A 26,330-nucleotide genomic window follows, 5' to 3' on the forward strand; every position below is an offset into this window, starting at 1 on the left:
CAATACACATAAACTCATAATATAACCGTCATCGAACTTCAAGCGTGCGGACCCTACGGGTTCGATAACTATGTAGACATGACCGAGACACGTCTCCGGTCAATAACCAATAGTGGAACCTGGATGCTCATATTGGCTCCCACATATTCTACGAAGATCTTTATCGGTCAAACCGCATAACAACATACGTTGTTCCCTTTGTCATCGGTATGTTACTTGCCCGAGATTCGATCATCGGTATCTCAATACCTAGTTCAATCTCGTTACTGGCAAGTCTCTTTACTCATTCCGTAATGCATCATCCCGCAACTAACTCATTAGTCACATTGCTTGCAAGGCTTATAGTGATGTGCATTACCGAGAGGGCCCAGAGATACCTCTCCGACAATCGGAGTGACAAATCCTAATCTCGAAATACGCCAACCCAACAAGTACCTTCGGAGACACCTGTAGAGCACCTTTATAATCACCCAGTTACGTTGTGACATTTGGTAGCACACAAAGTGTTCCTCCGGTAAACGGGAGTTGCATAATCTCATAGTCATAGGAACATGTATAAGTCATGAAGAAAGCAATAGCAACATACTAAACGATCAAGTGCTAAGCTAGCGGAATGGGTCAAGTCAATCACATCATTCTCTAATGATGTGATCCCGTTAATCAAATGACAACTGATGTCTATGGCTAGGAAACTTAACCATCTTTGATTTAACGAGCTAGTCAAGTAGAGGCATATTAGTGACACTATGTTTGTCTATGTATTCACACATGTATTATGTTTCCGGTTAATACAATTCTAGCATGAATAATAAACATTATCATGAAATAAGGAAATAAATAATAACTCTATTATTGCCTCTAGGGCATATTTCCTTCATCAATAACAAGTGAATAATTCATAGGCATTTCTTGACGTCTACTAATATTACCAATTCTTTGACATTCATCACAAGACAAGACAAACTTACAAGCATCCTTGAAGAGAGTAGGCCAATAAAAACCGGATTGCAATACCTTATGCGCAGTTCTATCTCCAGCGTGGTGTCCTCCATAAGCCTCGGAGTGACACTTGCGTAGGATCTGTTGCTGTTCATGCTCAGGTATACAACGTCTAATAACACCATCTACTCCTTCTTTATAAAGATGTGGGTCATCCCAGAAGTAATGTCTTAAATCATAGAAAAACTTTTTCTTTTGCTGGTATGTGAAACTAGGTGGTATAAATTTAGCAACAATGTAATTAGCATAATCAACATACCATGGAGCAGCACTAGAAGCATTTATGACAGCTAATTGTTCATCAGGAAAGCTATCATCAATAGGTAGTGGGTCATCAAGAACATTTTCTAACCTAGACAAGTTGTCTGCAACGGGGTTCTCAGCTCCGTTTCTATCAATAATATGCAAGTCAAATTCTTGTAGCAAGAGAACCCATCTAATAAGTCTAGGTTTAGCATCTTTCTTTTCCATAAGATATTTAATAGCAGCATGATCACTGTGAATAGTTACTTTAGAATCAAAAATATAAGGTCTGAACTTATCACAAGCAAAAACAACTTCTAAAAATTCTTTTTCAGTAGTGGCATAATTTCTTTGGGCATTGTCCAGAGTTTTGCTAGCATATTGAATAACATTTAATTTCTTATCAACTCTTTGCCCTAGAACAGCACCTACAGCATAATCACTAGCATCACACATAATTTCAAAGGGTAAATTCCAATCAGGTGGCTGAACAATAGGTGCAGAAATCAATGCTTTCTTAAGTATTTCAAATGCTTCTACACAATCATCATCGAAGACAAAAGGTATATCTTTTTGTAAGAGATTAGTCAGAGGCCGAGAAATTTTTGAGAAGTCCTTAATGAACCTCCTATAGAAACCGGCATGACCAAGGAAACTTCTTATACCTTTGATGTCTTTAGGACACGACATCTTTCAATAGCATCAACTTTAGCTTTATCAACTTCAATACCTCTTTCAGAAATTTTATGCCCCAAGACAATGCCTTCATTAACCATAAAGTGGCACTTCTCCCAGTTCAAGACAAGATTAGTTTCTTCACACCTCTGCAAAACTCGATCAAGGTTGCTCAAGCAATCATCAAAAGAGGATCCATAGACGGAGAAATCATCCATGAAAACCTCACATATCTTTTCACAAAAGTCAGAGAATATAGCCATCATGCATCTTTGAAAGGTAGCAGGTGCATTACATAAACCAAAAGGCATACGTCTATAAGCAAAAGTACCGAAAGGGCAAGTAAAAGTGGTCTTTGCTTGATCATCAGCTGACACAGGTATTTGAGAAAAGCCTGAGTAACCATCTAGAAAGCAGAAATGTGCATGTTTGGATAATCTTTCTAGCATTTGATCAATAAAAGGTAAGGGGTAATGATTCTTTTTAGTAGCCTTATTTAATTTGCAAAAATCAATTACCATCCTATAACCTGTAATAATTCTTTGCGGGATCAATTCATCTTTATCATTAGGAACGACAGTAATACCTCCCTTCTTAGGGACACAATGGACAGGACTTACCCACTGGCTATCAGCAATGGGATAAATAATACCTGCCTCAAGGAGCTTTAGTATTTCCTTTCTTGCCACTTCCTTCATCTTCGGATTTAGCCGTCGTTGGTGATCAATAACTGGTTTGGCATCTTTCTCTAAATTTATTTTGTGTTGACATAGAGTGGGACTAGTGCCCTTAAGATCATCAAGAGTATATCCAATAGCAGCACGATGCTTCTTCAGAGTTTTTAATAATTTCTCTTCCTCCTTCTCTGAAAGGTTAGCACTAATAATAACATGATATATCTTCTTTTCATCAAGATAAGCATATTTAAGAGTATGAGGTAACAGTTTAAGCTCAAACACGGGATCACCCTTGGGTGGAGGAGGATCCCCTAAAATTTCAACATGCAAGTTGTGTTTCAGAATAGGTCCCTCTTTAAAGAATACTTCATCTATTTCCCTTCTTTCATTCATAAACATATCATTTTCATGATCAAGCAAATATTGTTCTAAAGGATCACTAGGAGGCACGGCAATAGAAGCAAGACCAATAATTTCATCTTTACTAGGCAATTCCTCATTACGGGGTTGTCGACGGAATTTAGAAAAATTAAACTCATGAGACATATCATCCAAGCCAACAGTAACGACATCCTTTTCGCAGTCTATCTTAGCATTAACAGTATTCAAGAAGGGTCTACCAAATATAATGGGACAAAAACTATCTTGTGGGGAACCAAGAACAAGAAAATCAGCAGGATATTTAACTTTCCCACACGAGACTTCAACATCTCTAACAATCCCAATCGGTGAAATAGTATCTCTATTGGCAAGCTTAATGGTGACATCAATTTCTTCTAACTCAGCGGGTGCAATATCATGCATATTTTCTTGATATAAAGAAATAGGTATTGCACTAGCACTAGCACCCATATCACACAAGCCATGATAACAATGATCTCCTATCTTAACAGAAATAACAGGCATGCCTACAACAGGTCTATGTTTATCTTTAGCGCCAGGTTTAGCGATTCTAGCAGTCTCATCACAGAAATAAATAACATGCCCATCAATATTATCAGCCAAGAGATCTTTAACCATAGCAATATTAGGTTCAACTTTAACTTGATCAGGGGGTTTATGTGTCCTAATATTACTTTTGTTGACCATAGTTGAAGCTTTAGCATGATCCTTTATTCTAACAGGGAAAGGTGGTTTCTCAACATAAGCAGTAGGAACAATAGGATCACTGTAAGTGATAGTCTTTTCTTCAACTTTAATAGGTGCAACTACTTTTACTTCAACGGGAGGATTATATTTAAACCACTTCTCCTTAGGGAGATCAACATGAGTAGCAAAGGATTCACAAAAAGAAGCTACTATCTCAGAGCTCTGTTGGAAAAGGCAGTGCCTAGGAGGCGCTTAGGCACGCCTAGGCACTAGGCAATAGCCAAACGCCTCGCCTAGGGCATAAATGGAGGTCTAGGCAGGGCGAGCAAGGAATTGCCTACCCAAGAAAGAGATCATGCCACATATTGCACTGATATGCCAAACGGGTTATATTTCAATGGCAGTAGACGATAATTAATTTATTTGTATGCCCTAAACTAATATCAACACCCACATGATAATCACAAATACACTATGAGTAAAAACTATATTACCGCCTAGGCCACGCCTAGGGCGCTTAGGCACCGCCTAGGCACTAGGCGAAGGCCAACCGCCTCGCTTACGCCTACAGCTTTTTCCAACCTTGTCTCAGAGTCAAGTCCATATTTAGTGCTAAATTTACGGAAAACATCAGTATCCATAAAAGATTTAACACAATCAAACTTAGGTGTTATACCTGACTCCTTACCTTCGTCGAGATCCCAATCTTCAGAGTTGCGTTTAATTCTTTCCAATAAATTCCATTTGAATTCAATAGTCTTCATCATAAAAGAACCAGTACAAGAAGTATCGAGCATGGAGCGATTGTTGTCAGAAAGCCGAGCATAAATTTTTTGAATAATCATTTCTCTTGAGAGCTCATGATTGGGGCATGAATATAACATTGACTTAAGCCTCCCCCAAGCTTGAGCGATGCTTTCTCCTTCGCGAGGCCAAAAATTATATATATTATTACGATCACGATGAACAAGATGCATAGGATAAAACTTCTGATGAAATTCCAATTTCAATCGCTTATAGTCCCATGATCCCATATCATCACATAGCCTATACCATGTCAATGCATCTCCCTTCAAAGATAAAGGGAAGACCTTCTTCTTGATAACATCATCGGGCATACCTGCAAGCTTAAATAATCCACAAACTTCATCCACATAGATTAAGTGTAAATCGGGATGTAATGTTGCATCTCCTGCAAAAGGATTAGCTAGCAGTTTCTCTATCATACCCGAAGGGATTTCAAAGTAGACATTTTCATTTTCAGTAGGTTGATGAGCAACTCTTTGCTCTACTGGTCGGGGTGAAGATACCCCGAACAAGCCCCTCAGAGGATTACTTTCCATAGTAACAAGTGACAGTAAATTTCAGCACACTATATAAATTTTTCCTTACCAAATTCCACTTACCAAAGGCGCTTCACTCCCCGGCAACGGCGCCAGAAAAGAGTCTTGATGACCCACAAGTGTAGGGGATCTATCGTAGCCTTTTCGATAAGTAAGAGTGTCGAACCCAACGAGGAGCAGAAGGAAATGACAAGCGGTTTTCAGTAAGGTATTCTCTGCAAGCACTGAAATTATAGGTAACATATAGTTTTGTGATAAGATAAATTGTAACGGGTAGCAAGTAACAAGTGTAAATAAAGTGCAGCAAGATGGCCCAATCCTTTTTGTAGCAAAGGGCAAGCCTGGACAAACTCTTATATAAAGGAAAACGCTCCCGAGGACACATGGGAATTATCGTCAAGCTAGTTTTCATCACGTTCATATGATTCGCGTTCGGTACTTTGATAATTTGATATATGGGTGGACCGGTGCTTGGGTGCTGTCCTTACTTGGACAAGCATCCCACTTATGATTAACTCCTATTGCAAGCATCCACAACTACAAAAGAAGTATTAAGGTAAACCTAACCATAGCATGAAACATATGGATCCAAATCAGCCCCTTACGAAGCAACGCATAAACTAGGGTTTAAGCTTCTGTCACTCTAGCAACCCATCATCTACTTATTACTTCCCAATGCCTTCCTCTAGGCCCAAACAATGGTGAAGTGTCATGTAGTCGACGTTCACATAACACCACTAGAGGAAAGACAACTTACATCTCATCAAAATATCGAACGAATACCAAATTCACATGACTACTAATAGCAAGACTTCTCCCATGTCCTCAGGAACAAACGTAACTACTCACAAAGCATATTCATGTTCATAATCAGAGGGGTATTAATATGCATAATGGATCTGAACATATGATCATCCACCAAATAAACCAACTAGCATCAACTACAAGGAGTAATCAACACTACTAGCAACCCACAGGTACCAACCTGAGGCTTTGGGACAAAGATTGCATACAAGAGATGAACTAGGGTTTGAGAGGAGATGGTGCTGGTGAAGATGCTGATGAAGATTGACCCCCTCCCGGTGAGAGGATCATTGGTGATGATGATGGCGATGATTTCCCCCTCCCGGAGGGAAGTTTCCCCGGCAGAACAGCTCTGCCGGAGCCCTAGATTGGTTCCGCCAAGGTTCCGCCTCGTGCGGCGGCGTCTCGTCCCGAAAGCTTGCTTATGATTTTTTCTCGGACGAAAGACTTCATATAGCAGAATATGGGCACCGAAGGCCTGCCAGGGGGCCCACGAGGCAGGGGGCGCGCCCAGGGGGGTAGGGCGCGCCTCCCACCCTCGTGGCCAGGGTGTGGGCCCCCTCTGGTATTTTCTTTGCTCAGTATTTTTTATAAATCCCAAAAATGACTTCCGTGGAGTTTCAAGACTTTTGGAGTTGTGCAGAATAGGTCTCTAATATTTGCTCCTTTTCCAGCCCAGAATTGCAGCTGCCGGCATTCTCCCTCTTCATGTAAACCTTGTAAAATGAGAGAGAATAGGCATAAGTATTGGGACATAATGTGTAATAACAGCCCATAATGCAATAAATATCGATATAAAAGCATGATGCAAAATGGACGTATCAAAGAGATCCGCTAACAAGATTTTTATTGACGGAGGGGACATAATGCACGTTCTTCAGCCGCACGATCTTCCCCGAAGTAAACTTCAGATCGACCGTGCCAACACCACGAACAGAAGCACTTGAACCATTGCCCATCAGCACGGTTGAAGTCCCTGCGGTCTGATAAGACGAAAACATGGAAATATCACCGCATACATGTACATTAGCACCCGTGTCAATCAACCAATCAGGAGAATGACATACTGAAAGAATAGTGGGAAATATACCATACCCAGCATCCTTCATGTCAGTGTCTCCAATGACAACATTAGCAGTCTTGCCGCCTTTCCCAGGATGACGCTTGTCATACCGATTAGGGCAACTAGGAGCCCAATGATCAGGATCCCCACACACATGACAAACACCTTTCTTCTTGTCATTCTTTTTCTTGAAGTTCGTGTGTTGCACAGCCTTGTTCTTCCCATCAAACTTTGCTTTACCATCAAACTTGCCCTTGTTCTTGAACTTGTGGGGCTGGAAGTTCTTCTTCTGTACCAGATTGGCACTAGATCCTTCCTCAATACCTCGAGCATGTGTGTCCTTTGCTCTCGCCTTTTCTTCCACATCAAGAGTGCCAATGAGATCCGGGACTGAAAACTCTTGTCTCTTATGTTTCAGTAAGGTAGCAAAGTTTCTCCACGAAGGAGGAAGCTTAGTGATGATACCTCCGGCGACAAACTTGTCCAGTAGCACACAACTGAAGTGGTCAAGTTCTCTAGCAAATGACTGTATCTCATGAGCTTGCTCAACCACGGAGCGCTCTTCAGTCATCCTGTAATCATAGAATTGCTCCATGATATACAACTCAGTGCCAGCATCCGAGACCCCAAACTTGGCCTCGAGTGCATCCCACATATATTTTCCATTATCAATTGACGCATAAGCATCAACTATGTTCTCACCAAGAACACTCAAGAGACCAGCCTTAAACAAAGTATCCATTTTCTGAAAAGCTTGTGCCTGTTGAGCATCAAGCTCCCCTTCAGGTTTGCCAAGAGTGGCGTCATAGCAACTCATGGTTTGAAACCATAAGACTGCTCTCACGCGCCACCTCTTATAGTGGATACCCTCAAACATAGGAGGTCTCATGGAAGCAGCAAAACCACTTGGGGTAAATTGCCTATAATAAGGTTTTTGGATTGTTGGAAATATGAGCAATTTACCAAATAATTTTGCTAACGGAAATACTAGATAAAGCATGACTAATATAACAGAGATAAAGCAAGTCACGCAATCTGACAGAGTGAAGGTAAATAGCATCTGCATATTTGAACTAAACACATCCTCTCCAGCCATGTCGTCGATGAGGTTGTGGACGTCGGGGAAGAAGTCGTCGGTGTGAGGTTGACGTGTGTGGCCGGCCGGATTATATAATTAATTAATTAATTGCTCCTTCCCTTCCCACAATGCCTTTGAGGTTGGGCTGAGGAGGAGCGCGCGTGAATGTCCCTCTTATTCTCATGCTCATACATGTGGGGAAAAGCCTTCCTTATAAAGAGGTCCAACTCCCTCTAAACTAGCAATATGGGACTAAACTTTAGTTCCACCTCTTGCCTTGCACGAGTGGGCTGCGTGGGCCTCTAGGATTTTTTTGGAATTTCTGAAACTGCTATTGGGCTTGGCCCCAAATAGACAAAATTCCAGCACATTTCTCAAGGAAAAAGAAGTGGGGGAGCGAGTTGAGGTACGCTTCCACGTAGTAGTCCGTGCACGGATCAAAGTTCTCGATCTGGCCACACCTAGAACCCAAGCAAACTCATCACTAACCAATCTATGATTTTCATGTCAAAAAAAATAAAAATCCCCTATGATGATGATCTGGCCACACGTAGTACTGTCACTGTACCGGCTATGGTGTTGTAGGAAAGGCCGCACGCACGTACGTACCGAGGGGGCGATGGGCGGCGTGACGAGCTTCTCCGACTGGCAGTTGGGCGCGTAGATGTTGTAGATGTCGATGTCCCGGAGGCTCTCGCCGGCCGCGTCCGAGGCGTCGTCGCAGAGCGCGTTCGACGCCGCGCCCGCCGTGAAGTTGCAGTTCTTGCTGATGCCCTCGGCCGTCTCGTCGGAGATGAGCGCGTGCGTCCAGAAGAAGTCGTACATGCCCTTGCTGTCCGTCCAGTCGTTGATCACCGCGTTCCCAATCTGTTTTTCACACCACCCAAACCGTCGTCAGGGGTGACAGGACTGAGGTTGACGTGTGTGGCCGGCCGGATTATATAATTAATTAATTAATTGCTCCTTTCCTTACCATGATGCCTTTGAGGTTGATGGCCGGGGAGGCGTGGCGGAGGATGGCGTGGGCCAGCTGCGGCACGTAGTGGCCGGCGTAGCTCTCGCCGGTGATGTAGAACTCGCGGCCCTTGTACTCCGGGAAGCGCTCCAGCCAGTTGGCCAGGAACAGGTACGCGTCCTCCGCCGTCCGGTTGTCCCCGCTCCGCCCGTAGTCCGCCGTCGTGTTCGAGTACGAGTACCCCACCCCCGCCGGGCTCTCCAGGAACAGCACGTCCGCCGCTGCGCCATGTATTGCCGGACCGATCACTTGTCAGCTCCTCAATGGCTTTCTGGCCGGAGAACTCGAGAGCGTGGTGACTGCGTACCGTGGATCCAGCCTTCCAGGAGTAGGGGTTGCGGTAGAGCGTCTTGCCGTCGCTCATGACGCGGAACGGGCCTAGCTCCTCCATGGCGCCGTACCCCAGCGACGAGCACCCGGAGCCCCCGTTGAGCCAGAGCAGGAGGGGCTTGCCCTTGGACGACGACCCGTCGCCGTTGCCGCCGACGGCCTCGGCGAGGTAGTAGAACAGCGCGCGCCCGGCGGCGGCGTCCACCGTCACGTACCCAGCGTACTGTGCGAAGTCCACGCCGCTCGGCTGCCCGGGCAGCGCCTCCACGCGGTCGGCCTCCTTGCGCCCGGCCTCCGCCGCAACGGCCGCCGGCGCGGGTCTACCCGTCGCCTTCGTCGTCGTCTGCTCCTCCTCCACGGCCGCGAGAGATTCCCAGGACGCGCGCGAGGACGGCGACCCGCGCAGCCGGTTCAGGTAGTCGCCCTGCCTTGTCCGCCGTACCTTGGCCGCCGCCGCCGTGCGAGACCCCAGCGCGAGGCATTGCACCGCCACCAGTAGCAAGAGTGCCAGCACTGTGCTCTTCATGGCGCGCGCCGGCACTGTTCGATCGGACGGTCGTCGGAGCGAGCTAGAGCACGCTGGAGTGCACCGAGGACGGCGGGTGTCTGCGTCGATCTGGCCTGGTATTTATAGGGCGGGAACCTAGAGGCTAACGATTGAATTTGGACGTGGGACAAAGGTGACAGGTAGGAGCCCGCCGGTGGCACCGGCACGGTTCTCATCCGATACAAGATAGATCGTCCATTTGATCCGTCCATGCGTCCACTAGGCACATGCTTTCATGCTAATGAATTTCTTCTGTTGATCCCCGGCCATTTGCTGTTAGTCTGGTCCTCGAGAGAGAAGGGGACAGTGAAGTTGCAACTTGCAAGTCTCTCGTACTTAACATACGCAAGGTTAGAGCATCTACAGTGGGACTTAACAAATCAACCCCTCAAACGCTGTCATGCCTTAAAAAATGCATTCGTCATCCGAATAGCTCAAATTACAAACCTCAAATCCATATTATTACATTTAACGTGAAACCTAATCTAAGCGGAGCTCGTCCGGCTGCGCTTCCCGCTCACCCGGCTCCACCTTGGCCATGTCCGGTGGCCGGCTGCGCTCCTCAGAGTGTTGGCCCGGTCGCTGGCACTGTAGAGTAGGGCATGGGACACGAGCCGGCTCATGGGACTCGAGGCGTCACCGTCTCCCATGCCCTACCCTTCCTCGTCGGAGCCCGGAACCCGAACGGTGCCGGTGGACGTCAGAACGATGACGGATTCGTCCTGGGACGAGCCGCCGACGTCCACCACAACACGGTTGCGTCTGTTGTGGAACGTAGTATTTCAAAAATTTTACCTACGATCATGCAAGATCTATCTAGGAGAAGCATAGCAACGAGCGGGGAGAGTGTGTCCACGTACCCTCGTAGACCGAAAGCGGAAGCGTTAAGTAACGCGGTTGATGTAGTTGAACATCTTCGCGATCCAACCGATCAAGTACCGAACGCACGACACCTCCGCGATCTGCACACGTTCAGCTCGGTGACGTCCCTCGAACTCTTGATCAAACTGAGGCCGAGGGAGAGTTCCGTTAGCACGACGGCGTGGTGACGGTGATGATGAAGTTACCGGCGCAGAGCTTCGCCTAATCACTATGACGATATGACCGAGGTGTAAAACTGTGGATGGGGGCACCGCACACGGCTAAGAGATTGTCTGTTGTGCCTTTGGGGTGCCCCCTGCCCCCGTATATAAAGGAGGGGAGGAGGAGGCCGGCCAACAAGGGGCGCGCCAGGGAGAGGGGAGTCCTACTAGGACTCCAGTCCTAGTAGGATTCGGCCCCACCCTTTTTTCCTTCTACCGGAGGGGGGAAAAGGGAAAGGAGAGGGAGTAGGAGAAGGAAAGGGGGGTGGCGCCCCCTTCCCAAGTCTAATTCAGCCTTCTCCCTTGTGGGGGGCGCACCAGCCCCTTGTGGGCTGGTTAGCCTCCCTCCTATGGCCCATAAGGCCCATATCTTTCCCCGGGGGGTTCCAGTAACCTCCCGGTACTCCAGAAAAATGCTCGAATCACTCGGAACCATTCCGATGTCCGAATGCAACCTTCCAATATATGAATCTTTCCTCTCGACCATTTCGAGACTCCTTGTCATGTCCGTGATCTCATGCGGGACTCCGAACTTCGGTACATCAAATCACATAACTCATAATACAAATCGTCATCGAACGTTAAGCGTGCGGACCCTACGGGTTCGAGAACTATGTATGCATGACCGAGACACATCTCCGGTCAATAACCAATAGCGGAACCTGGATGCTCATATTGGCTCCAACATATTCTATGAAGATCTTTATCGGTCAAACCGCATAACAGCATACGTTGTTCCCTTTGTCATCGGTATGTTACTTGCCCGAGATTCGATCGTGGGTATCATCATACCTAGTTCAATCTCGTTACCAGCAAGTCTCTTTACTCGTTCCGTAATGCATCATCCCGCAACTAACTCATTAGTCACATTGCTTACAAGGCTTATAGTGATGTGCATTACCGAGAGGGCCCAGAGATACCTCTCCGACAATCGGAGTGACAAATCCTAATCTCGATCTATGCCAACTCAACAAACACCATCGGAGACACCTGTAGAGCATCTTTATAATCACCTAGTTACGTTGTGACGTTTGATAGCACACTAAGTGTTCCTCCGGTACTCGGGAGTTGCATAATCTCATAGTCATAGGAACATGTATAAGTCATGAAGAAAGCAATAGCAATAAACTAAACGATCATAGTTCTAAGCTAACGGATGGGTCATGTCAATCACATCATTCCCTACTGATGTGATCCCGTTCATCAAATGAGAACTCATGTCTATGGCTAGGAAACTTAACCATCTTTGATTAACAAGCTAGTCAAGTAGAGGCATACTAGTGACACTCTATTTGTCTATGTATTCACACATGTACTAAGTTTCCGGTTAATACAATTCTAGCATGAATAATAAACATTTATCATGATATAAGGAAATATAAATAACAACTTTATTATTGCCTCTAGGGCATATTTCCTTCAGCGTCGCCCAGACTGATGGCCCATATGGGGCGCCGGAGGATGCGACTCCGCCTCCCCGACGTCTGCCGCCGCCTCCCGTGCCCGGTGCCTTGCATGGCAGACACGACATGCCATGGCCTCGTGGGATGATGGTGCTTCCCGAATATCGGCGCGCCAATGGAGGGGTTGCGCGTCCGCCAGCGCGTTCAGATACCTGACAGACCGCACGGCCTCCATGCGCCATTTCGGCGGACGCAATGGATTCCCGATGGATGGAGTCCGAGCGCAGCCGTGCACAGGCCTCCTCCTGGGCGTGGCGGAGCGCAAGACGGACGTCCATCTCCTCCTCGGGCCCGCGTGGGATGAGTTTGGGGTCGACGGATCTGGAGGTGGAGGACTCGGACCCGCTAGCCGCCATGCCGGAGATGGCCTGAAGGAGCCGGAGACGAGCTTGGGTGGCGGAGGGGATTGAAGGGGAGGGGAGTGAAGTGGCTAGGGTTTGGTCCGGCGAGCGGATGGGAGGAATTTATGTGGCGGCGGGTGTGCCAGCAGGGGCCGGGTCCGACGTGGCGGGCGTGCTTGGGCGCCCCCATATCCGTCTCATATTTGGGCTGGATATGGGGGGTGCCGGTCAGCTCGAGCTTTTGAGAGCCGTATGAGGGGCCGTCTGGGTCAAAAATGGGGGCGCTAAGAGCATCTACAGCCGGCCGCCTAAAACCCGCCTCATACACCGGGGCTGGCCGCTCGGTCACTATCCAATCACGATTTTCGACCTAGACAACCCCCTCAAACGGGCCTCAAACGTTCGGAATGACCGTCACCCCTTGCTACCTCTTGAGAACTGCGTTGGTTTTCCCTTGAAGAGGAAAGGGTGATGCAGTAAAGTAGCGTAAGTATTTCCCTCAGTTTTTGAGAACCAAGGTATCAATCCAGTAGGAGACCACGCTCGAGTCCCACGCACCTACACAAACAAATAAGAACCTCGCAACCAACGCGATAAAGGGGTTGTCAATACCTTCACGATCACTTACGAGAGTGAGATCTGATGGATATGATAAGATAATATTTTTGGTATTTTTATGATAAAGAGTAAAAGTAAAGAAAGCAAAATAAACGGCGCCAGAAATAGCTTGTTGAAGGGAGATTAATATGATAAAATATAGACCCGGGGGCCATAGGTTTCACTAGTGGCTTCTCTCAAGATAGCATAAGTATTACGGTGGGTAAACGAATTACTGTCGAGCAATCGATAGAATTGAGCATAGTTATGAGAATATCTAGGTATGATCATGTATATAGGCATCACGTCCACGACAAGTAGACCGAAACAATTCTGCATCTACTACTATTACTCCACACATCGACCGCTATCCAACATGCATCTAGAGTATTAAGTTCATAAGAACAGAGTAATGCTTTAAGTAAGATGACATGATGTAGAGGGATACACTCATGCAATATGATATAAACCCCATCTTTTTATCCTCGATGGCAACAATACAATACGTGTCGTTTCCCTTTCTGTCACTGGGATCGAGCACCGCAAGATTGAACCCAAAGCTAAGCACTTCTCCCATTGCAAGAAAGATCAATCTAGTAGGCCAAACCAAACTGATAATTCGAAGAGACTTGCAAATATAACCAATCATACATAAAAGAATTAAGAGGAGATTCAAATATTGTTCATAGATAAACTTGATCATAAACCCACAATTCATCGGATCTCGACAAACACACCGCAAAAGAAGATTACATCGAATAGATCTCCAAGAAGATCGAGGAGAACTTTGTATTGAGATCTAAAGAGAGAGAAGAAGCCATCTAGCTAATAACTATGGACCCGAAGGTCTGAGGTAAACTACTCACACATCATCGGAGAGGCTATGGTGTTGATGTAGAAGCCCTCCATGATATGCCCCCTCCGGCGGAGCGCCGGAAAAGGCCCCAAGATGGGATCTCACGGATACAGAAGGTTGCGGCGGTGGAAATAGGGTTCTGGCTCTGTATATGATGTTTCCAGGGTATATGGGTATATATAGGAGGAAGAAGTACGTCGGTGGAGCAACGTGGGGCCCACGAGGGTGGAGGGCGCCCCCCCGAGGGGGGGGGGGGTAGGCACGCCCCCCTGCCTCGTGCCTTCCTCATTTGTTGCTTTACGTAGACTCCAAGTCCTCTGGATCACGTTTGTTCCGAAAATCACGTTCCCGAAGGTTTCATTCTGTTTGGACTCCGTTTGATATTCCTGTTCTGCGAAACACTGAAATTGGCAAAAAAAACAGTACTTTGGGCTGGGCCTCCAGTTAATAGGTTAGTCCCAAAAATAATATAAACGTGTATAAATAAGCCCATTAAACATCCAAAACAGAATATAATATAGCATGGAACAATAAAAAATTATAGATACGTTGGAGACGTATCAAGCATCCCCAAGCTTAATTCCTGCTCGTCCTCGAGTAGGTAAATGATAAAAACAGAATTTTTAATGTGGAATGCTACTTAGCATAATTTTCAATGTAATTCTCTTATTTGTGGTATGAATATTCAGATCTGAAAGATTCAAGATAAAATTTTAATATTCACATAAAAATAATAATACTTCAAGCATACTAACTAGGCACTTATGTCTTCTCAAAATAACATGGCCAAAGAAAGTTATCCCTACAAAATCATATAGTCTGGCTATGCTCTATCTTCACCACACAAAATATTTAAATCATGCACAACCCTAATGACAAGCCAAGCAATTGTTTCATACTTTTGGTGTTCTCAAACTTTTCAATCTTCACGCAATACATGAGCGTGAGCCATGGACATAGCACTATATGTGGAATAGAATGGTGGTTGTGGAGAAGAGAAAAAGGAGAAGATAGTCTCACATCAACTAGGCGTATCAACGGGCTATGGAGATGCCCATTAATAGATATCAATGTGAGTGAGTAGGGATTGCCATGCAACGGATGCACTAGAGCTATAAGTGTATGAAAGCTTATCAAAAGAAACTAAGTGGGTGTGCATCCAACTTTCTTGCTCACGAAGACCTAGGGGAATTTGAGGAAGCCCATCATTGTAATATACAAGCCAAGTTATATAATGAAAAATTCCCACTAGTATATGAAAGTGATATCATAGGAGACTCTCTATCATGAAGATTATGGTGCTACTTTGAAGCACAAGTGTGGAAAAAGGATAGTAGCATTGTCCCTTCTCTCTTTTCTCTCATTTTTTTATTTGGGCCTTTTCCCTTTTTTTTGGCCTCTTTTTTTTCCTTTTTTTTTATTTTTCGTCCGGAGTCTCATCCCGACTTGTGGGGGAATCATAGTCTCCATCATCCTTTCCTCACTTGGGACAATGCTCTAATAATGATGATCATCACACTTTTATTTACTTTACAACTCAAGAATTACAACTCAATACTTAGAACAAAATATGACTATGTGAATGCCTCCGGCGGTGTACCGGGATATGCAATGAATCAAGAGTGACATGTATGAAAGAATCATGAACGGTGGCTTTGCCATAAATACGATGTCAACTACATGATCACGCAAGGCAAATATGACAATGATGAAGCGTGTCATAGTAAATGAAACGGTGGTAAGTTGCATGGCAATATATCTTGGAATGGCTATGGAAATGCCATGATAGGTAGGTATGGTGGCTGTTTTGAGGAAGGTATATGGTGGGTGTATGATAGCGGCGAAAAGTGCGCGGTATTAGAGAGGCTAGCAATGGTGGAAGGATGAAAGTGCGCATAATCCATGTAATCAACATTAGTCATAAAGAACTCATATACTTGTTGCAAAAATCTATTAGTTATCGAAACAAAGTATTACGCGCATGCTCCTAGGGGGATAGATTGGTAGAAAAAGACCATCGCTCGTCCCCGGCCGCCACTCATAAGGAAGACAATCAATAAATAAATCATGCTCCGACTTCATCACATAACGGTTCACCATACGTGCATGCTACGGGAATCACAAACTTTAACACAAGTATTTCTCAAATTCATAGCCACTCAACTAGCATGACTCTAATATCACCATCTTCATATCTCAAAACAATTATGAAGTATCAAACTTCTCATAGTATTCAACACACTCATAAGATTTTTTTACTAATCTTGGATGCCTATCATATCAGGACTAATTTTTATGATTAAAGCAAATTACCATGCTGTTTTGTAGGACTCTCAAAATAATATAAGTGAAGCATGAGAGAGCAATAGTTTCTATAAAACAAACCACCACCGTGCTCTAAAAGATATAAGTGAAGCACTAGAGCAAAAACTATATAGCTCAAAAGATATAAGTGAAGCACATAGAGTATTCTAATAAATTCCGAATCATGTGTGTCTCTCTCAAAAGGTGTGTACAGCAAGGACAATTGTGGTAAACTAAAAAGCAAAGACTCAAATCATACAAGACGCTCCAAGCAAAACACATACCATGTGGTGAATAAAAATATAGCTCCAAGTAAAGTTACCGATGGACGAAGACGAAAGAGGGGATGCCTTCCGGGGCATCCCCAAGCTTTGGCTTTTTGGTGTCCTTAGATTACCTTGGGGTTCCATGGGCATCCCCAAGCTTAGGATCTTGCCACTCCTTGTTCCATAATCCATCAAATCTTTACCCAAAACTTGAAAACTTCACAACACAAAACTCAACAGGAAATCTCGTGAGCTCCGTTAGCGAAAGAAAACAAAACACCACTTCAAGGTACTGTATTGAACTCATTCTTTATTTATATTGGTGTTAAACTTACTGTATTCCAACTTTTCTATGGTTTATAAACTATTTTACTAGCCATAGATTCATCAAAATAAGCAAACAACACACGAAAACAGAATCTGTCAAAAATAGAACAGTCTGTAGTAATATGTAACTAACGCAAACTTCTGGAACTCATAAAAATCTACCAAAATAGGAAGACCTAGACAATTTATTTATTGATCTACTGCAATTGGAATCAGTATTTTATCACGTTCTGGTGATTTTTAACAATTGTTTTCGTGAACAGAAAGTTTCTGGAATTTTCAGCAAGATCAAATAACTATCATCCAAGAAGATCCTATAGGTTTAACTTGGCACAAACACTAATTAAAACATAAAAACAAATCTAACCAGAGGCTATATCAAATATTTATTCCTAAACAGAAGCAAAAAGCAAAAAACTAAAATAAAATTGGGTTGCCTCCCAACAAGCGCTATCGTTTAACGCCCTTAGCTAGGCACAAAAGCAAGGATAGATCTAGGTATTGCCATCTTTGGTGTGCAATTCTTCAATAAGACACCTATAACCCCTAGGAGTTTCTTTCTTTTTATTAATTATCAAACTCCTAGGCACAAAATCGAGAAAATCATTTGTAGCAAACGGTTCCTTAATGATAGCAAAAAGATTGGGATGAACACTTATTGATTTTAAATCCGCAGTTCCCTTACTAGAGGATTCACCCTTATTTTTAGGAACATGAAAAAGCTTGGCAATTTTGGTAGGAGGATTTGGAGTATTTTTAACGTAAGAAAAAGTGGACCCCAAGTTGGTGATAATTCCCTCAAGTTTATCGATTCTAGTAGAATCTTGATCTATTCTTTCATTAACTATGGGTTCTTTTTCCTTAAAACTTTTCAGAGTAACTCCCACCTTAGATCCATATTGGGTAATTTGGTTGTGGATCTTTTTATCCAAATTCTCAATCAACCCTAAAGTAGCAACTTGATTTTCAATAATTTCAAGCCTTTGCATCACATGTTCCAAAGTTAACATAGTTCCATTAACCAAAAGAGGTGGTGAGCCAAACAAATCTATCATAGCATTATAAGAATCAAAAGTATGGCTACCCAAGAAATTCCCTCCGGTAATGGTATCAAAAATATATCTATACCAAGGAGTGGCGCCTACATAAAAATTGCGAAGAAGAATGGTAGTAGATTGCTTTCGGGTAGATCTATTTTGAGCATTGCAGATTCTATACCAAGCATCTTTTAGATTTTCTCCCTCCCTTTGTTTAAAATTGAGAACTTCATTCTCGGGAGGTAAAGGAGTGGATAAAGGACTAGCCATAACGACGAAGCAAGCGAGAAACAGGCGAAGGGAAAAGAGAGGGCGAATAAAATGGCAAGGGTGAAGTGGGGGAGAGGAAAACGAGAGGCAAACGGCAAATAATGTAATGCGAGGGATAAGAGTTTGTGATGGGTACTTGGTATGTCTTGACTTGTGCGTAGACTCCCCGGCAACGGCGCCAGAAATCCTTCTTGCTACCTCTTGAGCACTGCGTTGGTTTTCCCTTGAAGAGGAAAGGGTGATGCAGTAAAGTAGCGTAAGTATTTCCCTCAGTTTTTGAGAACCAAGGTATCAATCCAGTAGGAGACCACGCTCGAGTCCCACGCACCTACACAAACAAATAAGAACCTCGCAACCAACGCGATAAAGGGGTTGTCAATGCCTTCACGGTCACTTACGAGAGTAAGATCTGATAGATATGATAAGATAATATTTTTGGTATTTTTATGATAAAGAGTAAAAGTAAAGAAAGCAAAATAAACGGCGCCAGAAATAGCTTGTTGAAGGGAGATTAATATGATAAAATATAGACCCGGGGGCCATAGGTTTCACTAGTGGCTTCTCTCAAGATAGCATAAGTATTACGGTGGGTAAATGAATTACTGTCGAGCAATTGATAGAATTGAGCATAGTTATGAGAATATCTAGGTATGATCATGTATATAGGCATCACGTCCGCGACAAGTAGACCGAAACGATTCTGCATCTACTACTATTACTCCACACATCGACCGCTATCCAGCATGCATCTAGAGTATTAAGTTCATAAGTACAGAGTAATGCTTTAAGTAAGATGACATGATGTAGAGGGATAAACTCATGCAATATGATATAAACCCCATCTTTTTATCCTCGATGGCAACAATACAATATGTGTCGTTTCCCTTTCTGTCACTGGGATCAAGCACGCAAGATTGAACCCAAAGCTAAGCACTTCTCCCATTGCAAGAAAGATCAATCTAGTAGGCCAAACCAAACTGATAATTCGAAGAGACTTGCAATATAACCAATCATACATAAAAGAATTAAGAGGAGATTCAAATATTGTTCATAGATAAACTTGATCATAAACCCACAATTCATCGGATCTCGACAAACACACCGCAAAAGAAGATTACATCGAATAGATCTCCAAGAAGATCGAGGAGAACTTTGTATTGAGATCTAAAGAGAGAGAAGAAGCCATGTAGCTAATAACTATGGACCCGAAGGTCTGAGGTAAACTACTCACACATCATCAGAGAGGCTATGGTGTTGATGTAGAAGCCCTCCGTGATCAATGCCCCCTCCGGCGGAGCACCGGAAAAGGCCCCAAGATGGGATCTCATGGGTACAAAAGGTTGCGGCGGTGGAAATAGGGGTTTGGCTCCGTATATGATGTTTCCAGGGTATATGGGTATATATAGGAGGAAGAAGTACGTCGGTGGAGCACCATGGGGCCCACGAGGGTGGAGGGCGCGCCCGCCTGCCTCGTGCCTTCCTCGTTTGTTGCTTTACGTAGACTCCAAGTCCTCTGGATCACGTTTGTTCCGAAAATCACGTTCCCTAAGGTTTCATTTTGTTTGGACTCCGTTTGATATTCCTTTTCTGCGAAACACTGAAATAGGCAACAAAACAGCAATTTGGGCTGGGCCTCCGGTTAATAGGTTAGTCCCAAAAATAATATAAAAGTGTATAAATAAGCCCATTAAACATCCAAAACAGAATATAATATAGCATGAAACAATCAAAAATTATAGATACGTTGGAGACGTATCACCCCTCATATATCCAGTCCAAATATGGGGCGGATATGGGGGCGCCCGGGCGCACCGGGGCATGCCCGGCTCGTCGGACTGACGACGGAGCCCCATGCAGAAACGCCCGGAAACACGGTGATCCGAAGCTTGTCTCCTCCGTCGGACCGGTGTCGTCGCGTGGCGACGCTACGGTCAGGCGCGTAGTGCCTAGCCTGGCTATTTAAGTCGACCGACGGCACCGAAACCCTACCATCAACATTTTCCTCCGCCTGTCCGCCGCCGCCGCCACTTTCCACTCTCATAGTCCGCCTAGTAGCCATGCCCCCACGCCGCCGGATGAGTAGCGAGCCATTTCTAACACCGGAGTGCCAGATCAAGCTCCTTGAGCAGATCCGGGCAAGGTGTGAAGCCTGGATCGCCCCGGGGCTACCTCTGGATGTAGTGGATCCAGAGGAGGAGGTTGAGGAGGAGGAGGATGAGCCAGAGTTGGAGGATGTGGGGGACGCTGGCGACGCGGATCTGCACACGAAGCAGCAGGCCATCCTCGATTTCCCTCTGCTCGAAGTTGGCTGCTGAGGCCGACGCCGTCGCTGGCAGGAGATGAAGGCACAACAGGCCGTGGAGGTGGCGAAGATACTCGCCTACATGGATGAGGTCGAGCAGGAGGAGGATGAGCCTGAGCCCTCCTACCGCCCGTCCACTCGACGCTCGGCACCGTCGTCGTGGACATCTTCAACCACGAAGATTAGTTAGGGTATGATGTGAACTAGGGCCCGATCTTGCCCCGATCTTTCGATGAGAGCGAGATAACTACGATTTTGGGTGGGACTTGACCCTCACGATCCGGCTACCAACCGTACAGGAGGAACCATACACGACTGATATCCACGGCAATCGCTGAACCAACTCCACGGTGTTATTGACCGAGCCAACGACGCAATCGACCTATCCACGAAGGATTTTTCCTGCAAGCAAATCGAAGAACATGCAAGAAAAATAATAGCCAGGCAATCTAAAAATTGCGGATATGCTTGATAAATAAATCTTATAAGTTGGGGTTCTGATAGGATTTTTGAGGGTCGCACTAGCCGCTACGAGCGAAGACAAATAAAAATAGCTAAAGCTAAACTTCTGTAAACAAAACCTGAAGTCAAAAACATTAATCTAGGGTAGCTATTTATTAGAGGTGGACGTGCGGTCGAGTTAGTCCGCTGTGTCCCATCCGGACTCTTCGGGCGTACGTGCACGGGCCGACGTGTAGAGGCCGCAGCGTTCCAGGGCCAGATTGCGAGTCCACGTTCTGATTCCTAATCCAAGTGCTTCGGTCCTGGTGCCCTCTGTCCTTGTGCACGCAACAACAAATGATGGTTGTGATGGATCATGGATGGTTCGGTGGTGCATGCATGGATGGATCATGAAATTTTTTCGTTGAGTGTCTCAACTTTTGAACTAGACATAGCGCATGCTCAGGTTGTTTATTTGTGTCCCCATAATTCATAGATAGACTCTGTGTGGGATAAAAAAAATCATGATATTCCTAATGGTGTTGTTACAATTTTATTTCACTCTCATGAGCTAACACAATCGGAACGGCCTATATATGTTGCATCTATTTTGTACGTTGCTCTATGATGTGTTTCTCTTTCATTTATCTGAACAGATCATGATAAATGTTTATTATTCATGCTAGAATTGTATTAACCGGAAACTTGATACATGTGTGAATACATAGACAAAACACCGTGTCCCTAGTAAGCCTCTACTAGACTAGCTCGTTAATCAAAGATGGTCAAGTTTCCTAACCATAGACATGTGTTGTCATTTGATGAACGGGATCACATCATTAGGAGAATGATGTGATGGACAAGACCCATCCATTAGCTTAGCATAATGATCGTTATGTTTTATTGCTATTGCTTTCTTCATGGCATATGCATATTCCTTTGACTATGAGATTATGCAACTTCCGGATACCGGAGGAATACCTTGTGTGCTATTAAACATCACAATGTAACTGGGTGATTATAAAGATGCTCTACAGGTATCTCCGAAGGTGTTTGTTGGGTTGGCATAGATCGAGATTAGGATTTGTCACTCTGAGTATCGGAGAGGTATCTCTGGGCCCTCTCGGTAATGAACATCATGATAAGCCTTGCAAGCAATGTGACTAATGAGTTAGTTGCGGGATGATGCATTACAGAACGAGTAAAGAGACTTGCCGATAACGAGATTGAACTAGGTATGAAGATACCGACGATCGAATCTCGGGCAAGTAACATACCGATGACAAAGGAAATAATGTATGTTGTCATTACGGTTTGACCGACAAAGATCTTCGTATAATATGTAGGAACCAATATGAGCATCCAGGTTCCACTATTGGTTATTGACCGGAGAAGTGTCTCGATCATGTCTACATAGTTCTCGAACCCGTAGGGTCCGCACGCTTAACGTTCGATGACGATTTTGTATTATATGAGTTACGCGATTTGGTGACCGAATGTTGTTCGGAGTCCCGGATGAGATCACAGACATGACGAGGAGTCTCGAAATGGTCGAGAGGTAAATATTGATATATAGTACGATGCTATTCGGACACCGGAAGTGTTTCGGGATGCACCGGGTACTTATCGGGTCACCGGAAGGGGTTCCGGGCACCCCCGGCAAAAGATATGGGCCTTATGGGACAAGGGAGGAAACACACCAGCCAGATAGGCTGGTGTGCCTCCCATATGGGCTGGCCAAATTGGAGAAGCAAAGGGGAAGGAGGAAAGGAAAAAGGGAATAGGATTCCCCCTTCCCCCTCTTCCCTTCCTACTCCGAATAGGAATAGGAAAGGGGGGAGGCCGCATTGGGAGGCGCCCAAGTAGGATTCCTCCAACTTGGGGCACCCCCTTGGATGCCTCTCCTCCCCTCCAATCTATATATATATATGTGTGTGTGTGTGGGGGGGGGGGGTACCGCTAGAACACACAACAAACATTGTTAGCCGTGTGCGGCGCCCCCCTCCACAGTTTACGCCTCCGGTCATATTCACGTAGTGCTTAGGCGAAGCCCTGCACGGATCACTTCACCATCACCGTCACCACACCGTCGTGCTGACGAAATCTCCCTCGATACTTTGCTACATCAAGAGTTCGAGGGACGTCATCGAGCTGAACGTGTGCAGAACTCGGAGGTGCCGTACGTTCGGTGCTTAATCGGTTGGAACGAGAAGAAGTTTGACTACATCGACCGCATTGTCAAACGCTTCCGATTTCGGTATACGAGGGTACGTGGAAACACTCTCCCCCTCTCATTGCTATGCATCTCCTAGATAGATCTTGTGTGAGCGTAGGAATTTTTTTGAAATTGCATGCTACGTTTCCCAACGGTGGCATCAGAGCCAGGTCTATGCGTAGATGATATGCACGAGTAGAACACAAAGAGTTGTGGGCGGTGATTGTCATATTGCTTACCACCAATGTCTTATTTTGATTCGGCGGCATTGTTGGATGAAGCGGCCCAGACCAACCTTACATGACCATGTTCATGAGACCGGTTTGTGACGCCCCCGATTCAATTGTACACTAGTCATACACGCAAACGTGTACGATGAAGATCAGCAACTCACGGGAAGATATCACAACACAACTCTAAAAGGTAAAATAAGTCATACAAGCATCATAATACAAGCCAGGGGCCTCAAGGGCTCGAATACAAGTGCTCGATCATAGACGAGTCAGCGGAAGCAACAATATTTGAGTACAGACATAAATCAAACAAGGTGCCATAAGATGCCCAACACAAACTGGGATACAGATCGAAAGAGGCGCAGGCCTCCTGCCCAGGATCCTCCTAACTACTCCTAGTCGTCGTCAGCGGCCTGCACGTAGTAGTAGGCACCTCCGGTGTAGTAGGAGTCGTCGTCGACGGTGGCGTCTGGCTCCTGGGCTCCAGCATCTGGTTGAGACAACCAGGAAGAAAGGAAAGGGGGGAAAGGGGGAGAAAAGCAACCGTGAGTACTCATCCAAAGTACTGGCAAGCAAGGATCTACACTACTTATGCATGGGTATCTGTGTAAAGGGGCAATATCGGTGGACTGAACTGCAGATTGCCAGAATAAGAGGGGGATAGCTAATCCTATCGAAGACTACGCTTCTAGCAGCCTCCATCTTACAGCATGTAGAAGAGAGTAGATGGTAAGTTCACCAAGTATCATCGCATAGCATAATCCTACCCGGCGATCCTTCCCTCGTCGCCCTGTTAGAGAGCGATCACCGGGTTGTATCTGGCATTTGAAAGGGTGTGTTTTATTAAGTATCCGGTTCTAGTTGTCATAAGGTCAAGGTACAACTCCAGGTCGTCCTTTTACCGAGGGACACGGCTATTCGAATAGATAAACTTCCCTGCAGGGGTGCACCACATTACCCAACACGCTCGATCCCCTTTGGCCGGACACACTTTCCTGGGTCATGCCCGACCTCGGAAGATCAACACGTCGCAGCCCCACCTAGGCACAACAGGGAGGTCAGCATGCCGGTCTAAATCCTAGGCGCAGGGGTCTGGGCCCATCTCTCATTGCACACCTGCATGTTGCGAGGGCGGCCGGAAGCAGACCTAGCCTCCCTAATACAAGAGCAGGCGTTCCAGTCCAATCCGGCGCGCGCCGCTCAGTCGTTGAAGTCAAGAAGGCTTCGGCTGATACCACGACGTCGAGTGCCCATAACTGTTCCCGCGTAGTTGGTTAGTGCGTATAGGCCAGTGGCCAGACTCAGATCAAATACCAAGATATCGTTAAGCGTGTTAATTTTGAAGTAACCGCGGATGCCGACCAGGGCCAGGCCCACCTCTCACCTAGGTGGTCTCAACCTGCCCTATCGCTCCGCCACAAAGGTTCATTCAGAGGGCCGTCGGGAAAAACGTCCTTTCGGTCCCAATCCGTGAATCACTCGCGGGTACTCTACGAGCCGACCCGACTTTAGTCACCACATGTACCATATATTATGTATATAAGTATATACCCGTGATCAACTCCCGAGTGATCATGGCCCGATTGTATAGCATGGCAGACGAACAAGAATGTAGGGCCAATGATGGAATACTAGCATTCTATACTAAGCATTTAGGATTGTAGGTAAAGGTAACAACAGTAGTAGCAAGGACAGGCTATGCATCAGGATAGGATAAACGGAGAGCAGTAACATGCTGCACTACTCTAATGCAAGCAGTAGAGAGAAGAATAGGAGATATCTGGTGATCAAGGGGGGGGGCTTGCCTGGTTGCTCTGGCAAGAAGGAGCGGTCGTCAACACCGTAGTCGTACTGGGTAGCAGCAGCGTCGGTCTCGGTGTCTAGCGAGAGAAGAGGGAGAAGAAACAATAAATATAATGCAAACATATGCATGACGATGCATGACATGACAATGAGCGTTGCTAGGGGTGCCCAAACGCGGTAGTAGCTGATACCAGCGAAGGGGGTAAACATCCGAGAAAGTATTCCCGGTGTTTCGCGTTTCCGGACAGATGAACCGGAGGGGGAAAGTTGCGAGTTTGCTATGCTAGGGAAGTGTGGCGGATGAACGGGCTGTGTATTCGGATTCGTTGGGTTCCTGGAAGCGTTAGGAGCACGGTAACGGGCTCAGGCGAACAGGACGATGGCTGTGGCGACGGCCACGAGGTCGTTGGTGGCGGACAGAATACGGGCGCGGTGGCAAGCTAGCTACGGCGCGCGAGGAAGCTAACGGAGAGGAGGCGGGGGCTCACCGAGCGGCACACACGATGGCCCCTTGGGGTTTAGTAGCAGCAGAGGGCATCGCCGGAGTTGGTGAAGAGCAACGGCGAAGCTCGTTGTAGAAGAGGAGGAAGACGGCGGCGTCGTGGGCATTGCGGTGGCTCCGAACTCCAACGAGGTGCACCAATCGAAGCAGCGGACGACGGCGGCCCTTGGAGACACAGTGGGGCGGCGAGGTGGGCACGGTGGCCGTGGCTAGGCCGCTGCCATGGCGGCGGTGGCGCTCAGATGCGGTGGGGAAGGGGAAGCGGTGAGGTGGATCTGAGTGGAGGGGAGGCGCAGGGACTGAGAGGGAGAGCGGGGGTGAGTGGGAGAAGGAACCGAGGAGGCGGGGGCGTGGCGGCCTTATCCCCTCCCGGCGTCGGTGCCGGCGAGGTGGTCGGGCGGGAACGCGCCCCTGTTCCGACCCGGGTC

General features: G+C 45.9%; 1 protein-coding gene across 1 annotated transcript; it reads right to left on the minus strand.

Moving 5' to 3' along the window:
* Positions 1-7,695: 7,695 nt before the first annotated feature.
* On the minus strand, positions 7,696-9,883 carry LOC123055621 (serine carboxypeptidase II-3-like). Its single transcript, XM_044479559.1, has 3 exons — positions 9,231-9,883; positions 8,945-9,199; positions 7,696-8,838 (listed from the first exon to the last, which is right to left on the minus strand). Exons 1-3 carry the CDS (start codon positions 9,840-9,842, stop codon positions 8,479-8,481), a joined length of 1,227 nt encoding a protein of 408 aa, XP_044335494.1. The 5' UTR covers positions 9,843-9,883; the 3' UTR covers positions 7,696-8,478.
* Positions 9,884-26,330: the final 16,447 nt, after the last annotated feature.

The sequence above is a fragment of the Triticum aestivum genome, chromosome 2D (genome assembly GCF_018294505.1).
Source record: "Triticum aestivum cultivar Chinese Spring chromosome 2D, IWGSC CS RefSeq v2.1, whole genome shotgun sequence".
Lineage (NCBI taxonomy): Eukaryota > Viridiplantae > Streptophyta > Magnoliopsida > Poales > Poaceae > Triticum > Triticum aestivum.

Excerpts from the sequence above, each read along its gene's own strand:
- LOC123055621 (XM_044479559.1), bottom strand. The coding sequence starts at position 9,842 with ATGAAGAGCACAGTGCTGGCACTCTTGCTACTGGTGGCGGTGCAATGC. Across the intron at positions 9,200-9,230 it reads TTGAGGAGCTGACAAGTGAT|GTGCTGTTCCTGGAGAGCCC; the intron begins CGGTCCGGCAAT and ends GCAGCGGCGGAC. Across the intron at positions 8,839-8,944 it reads TCAACCTCAAAGGCATCATG|ATTGGGAACGCGGTGATCAA; the intron begins GTAAGGAAAGGA and ends TGTGAAAAACAG.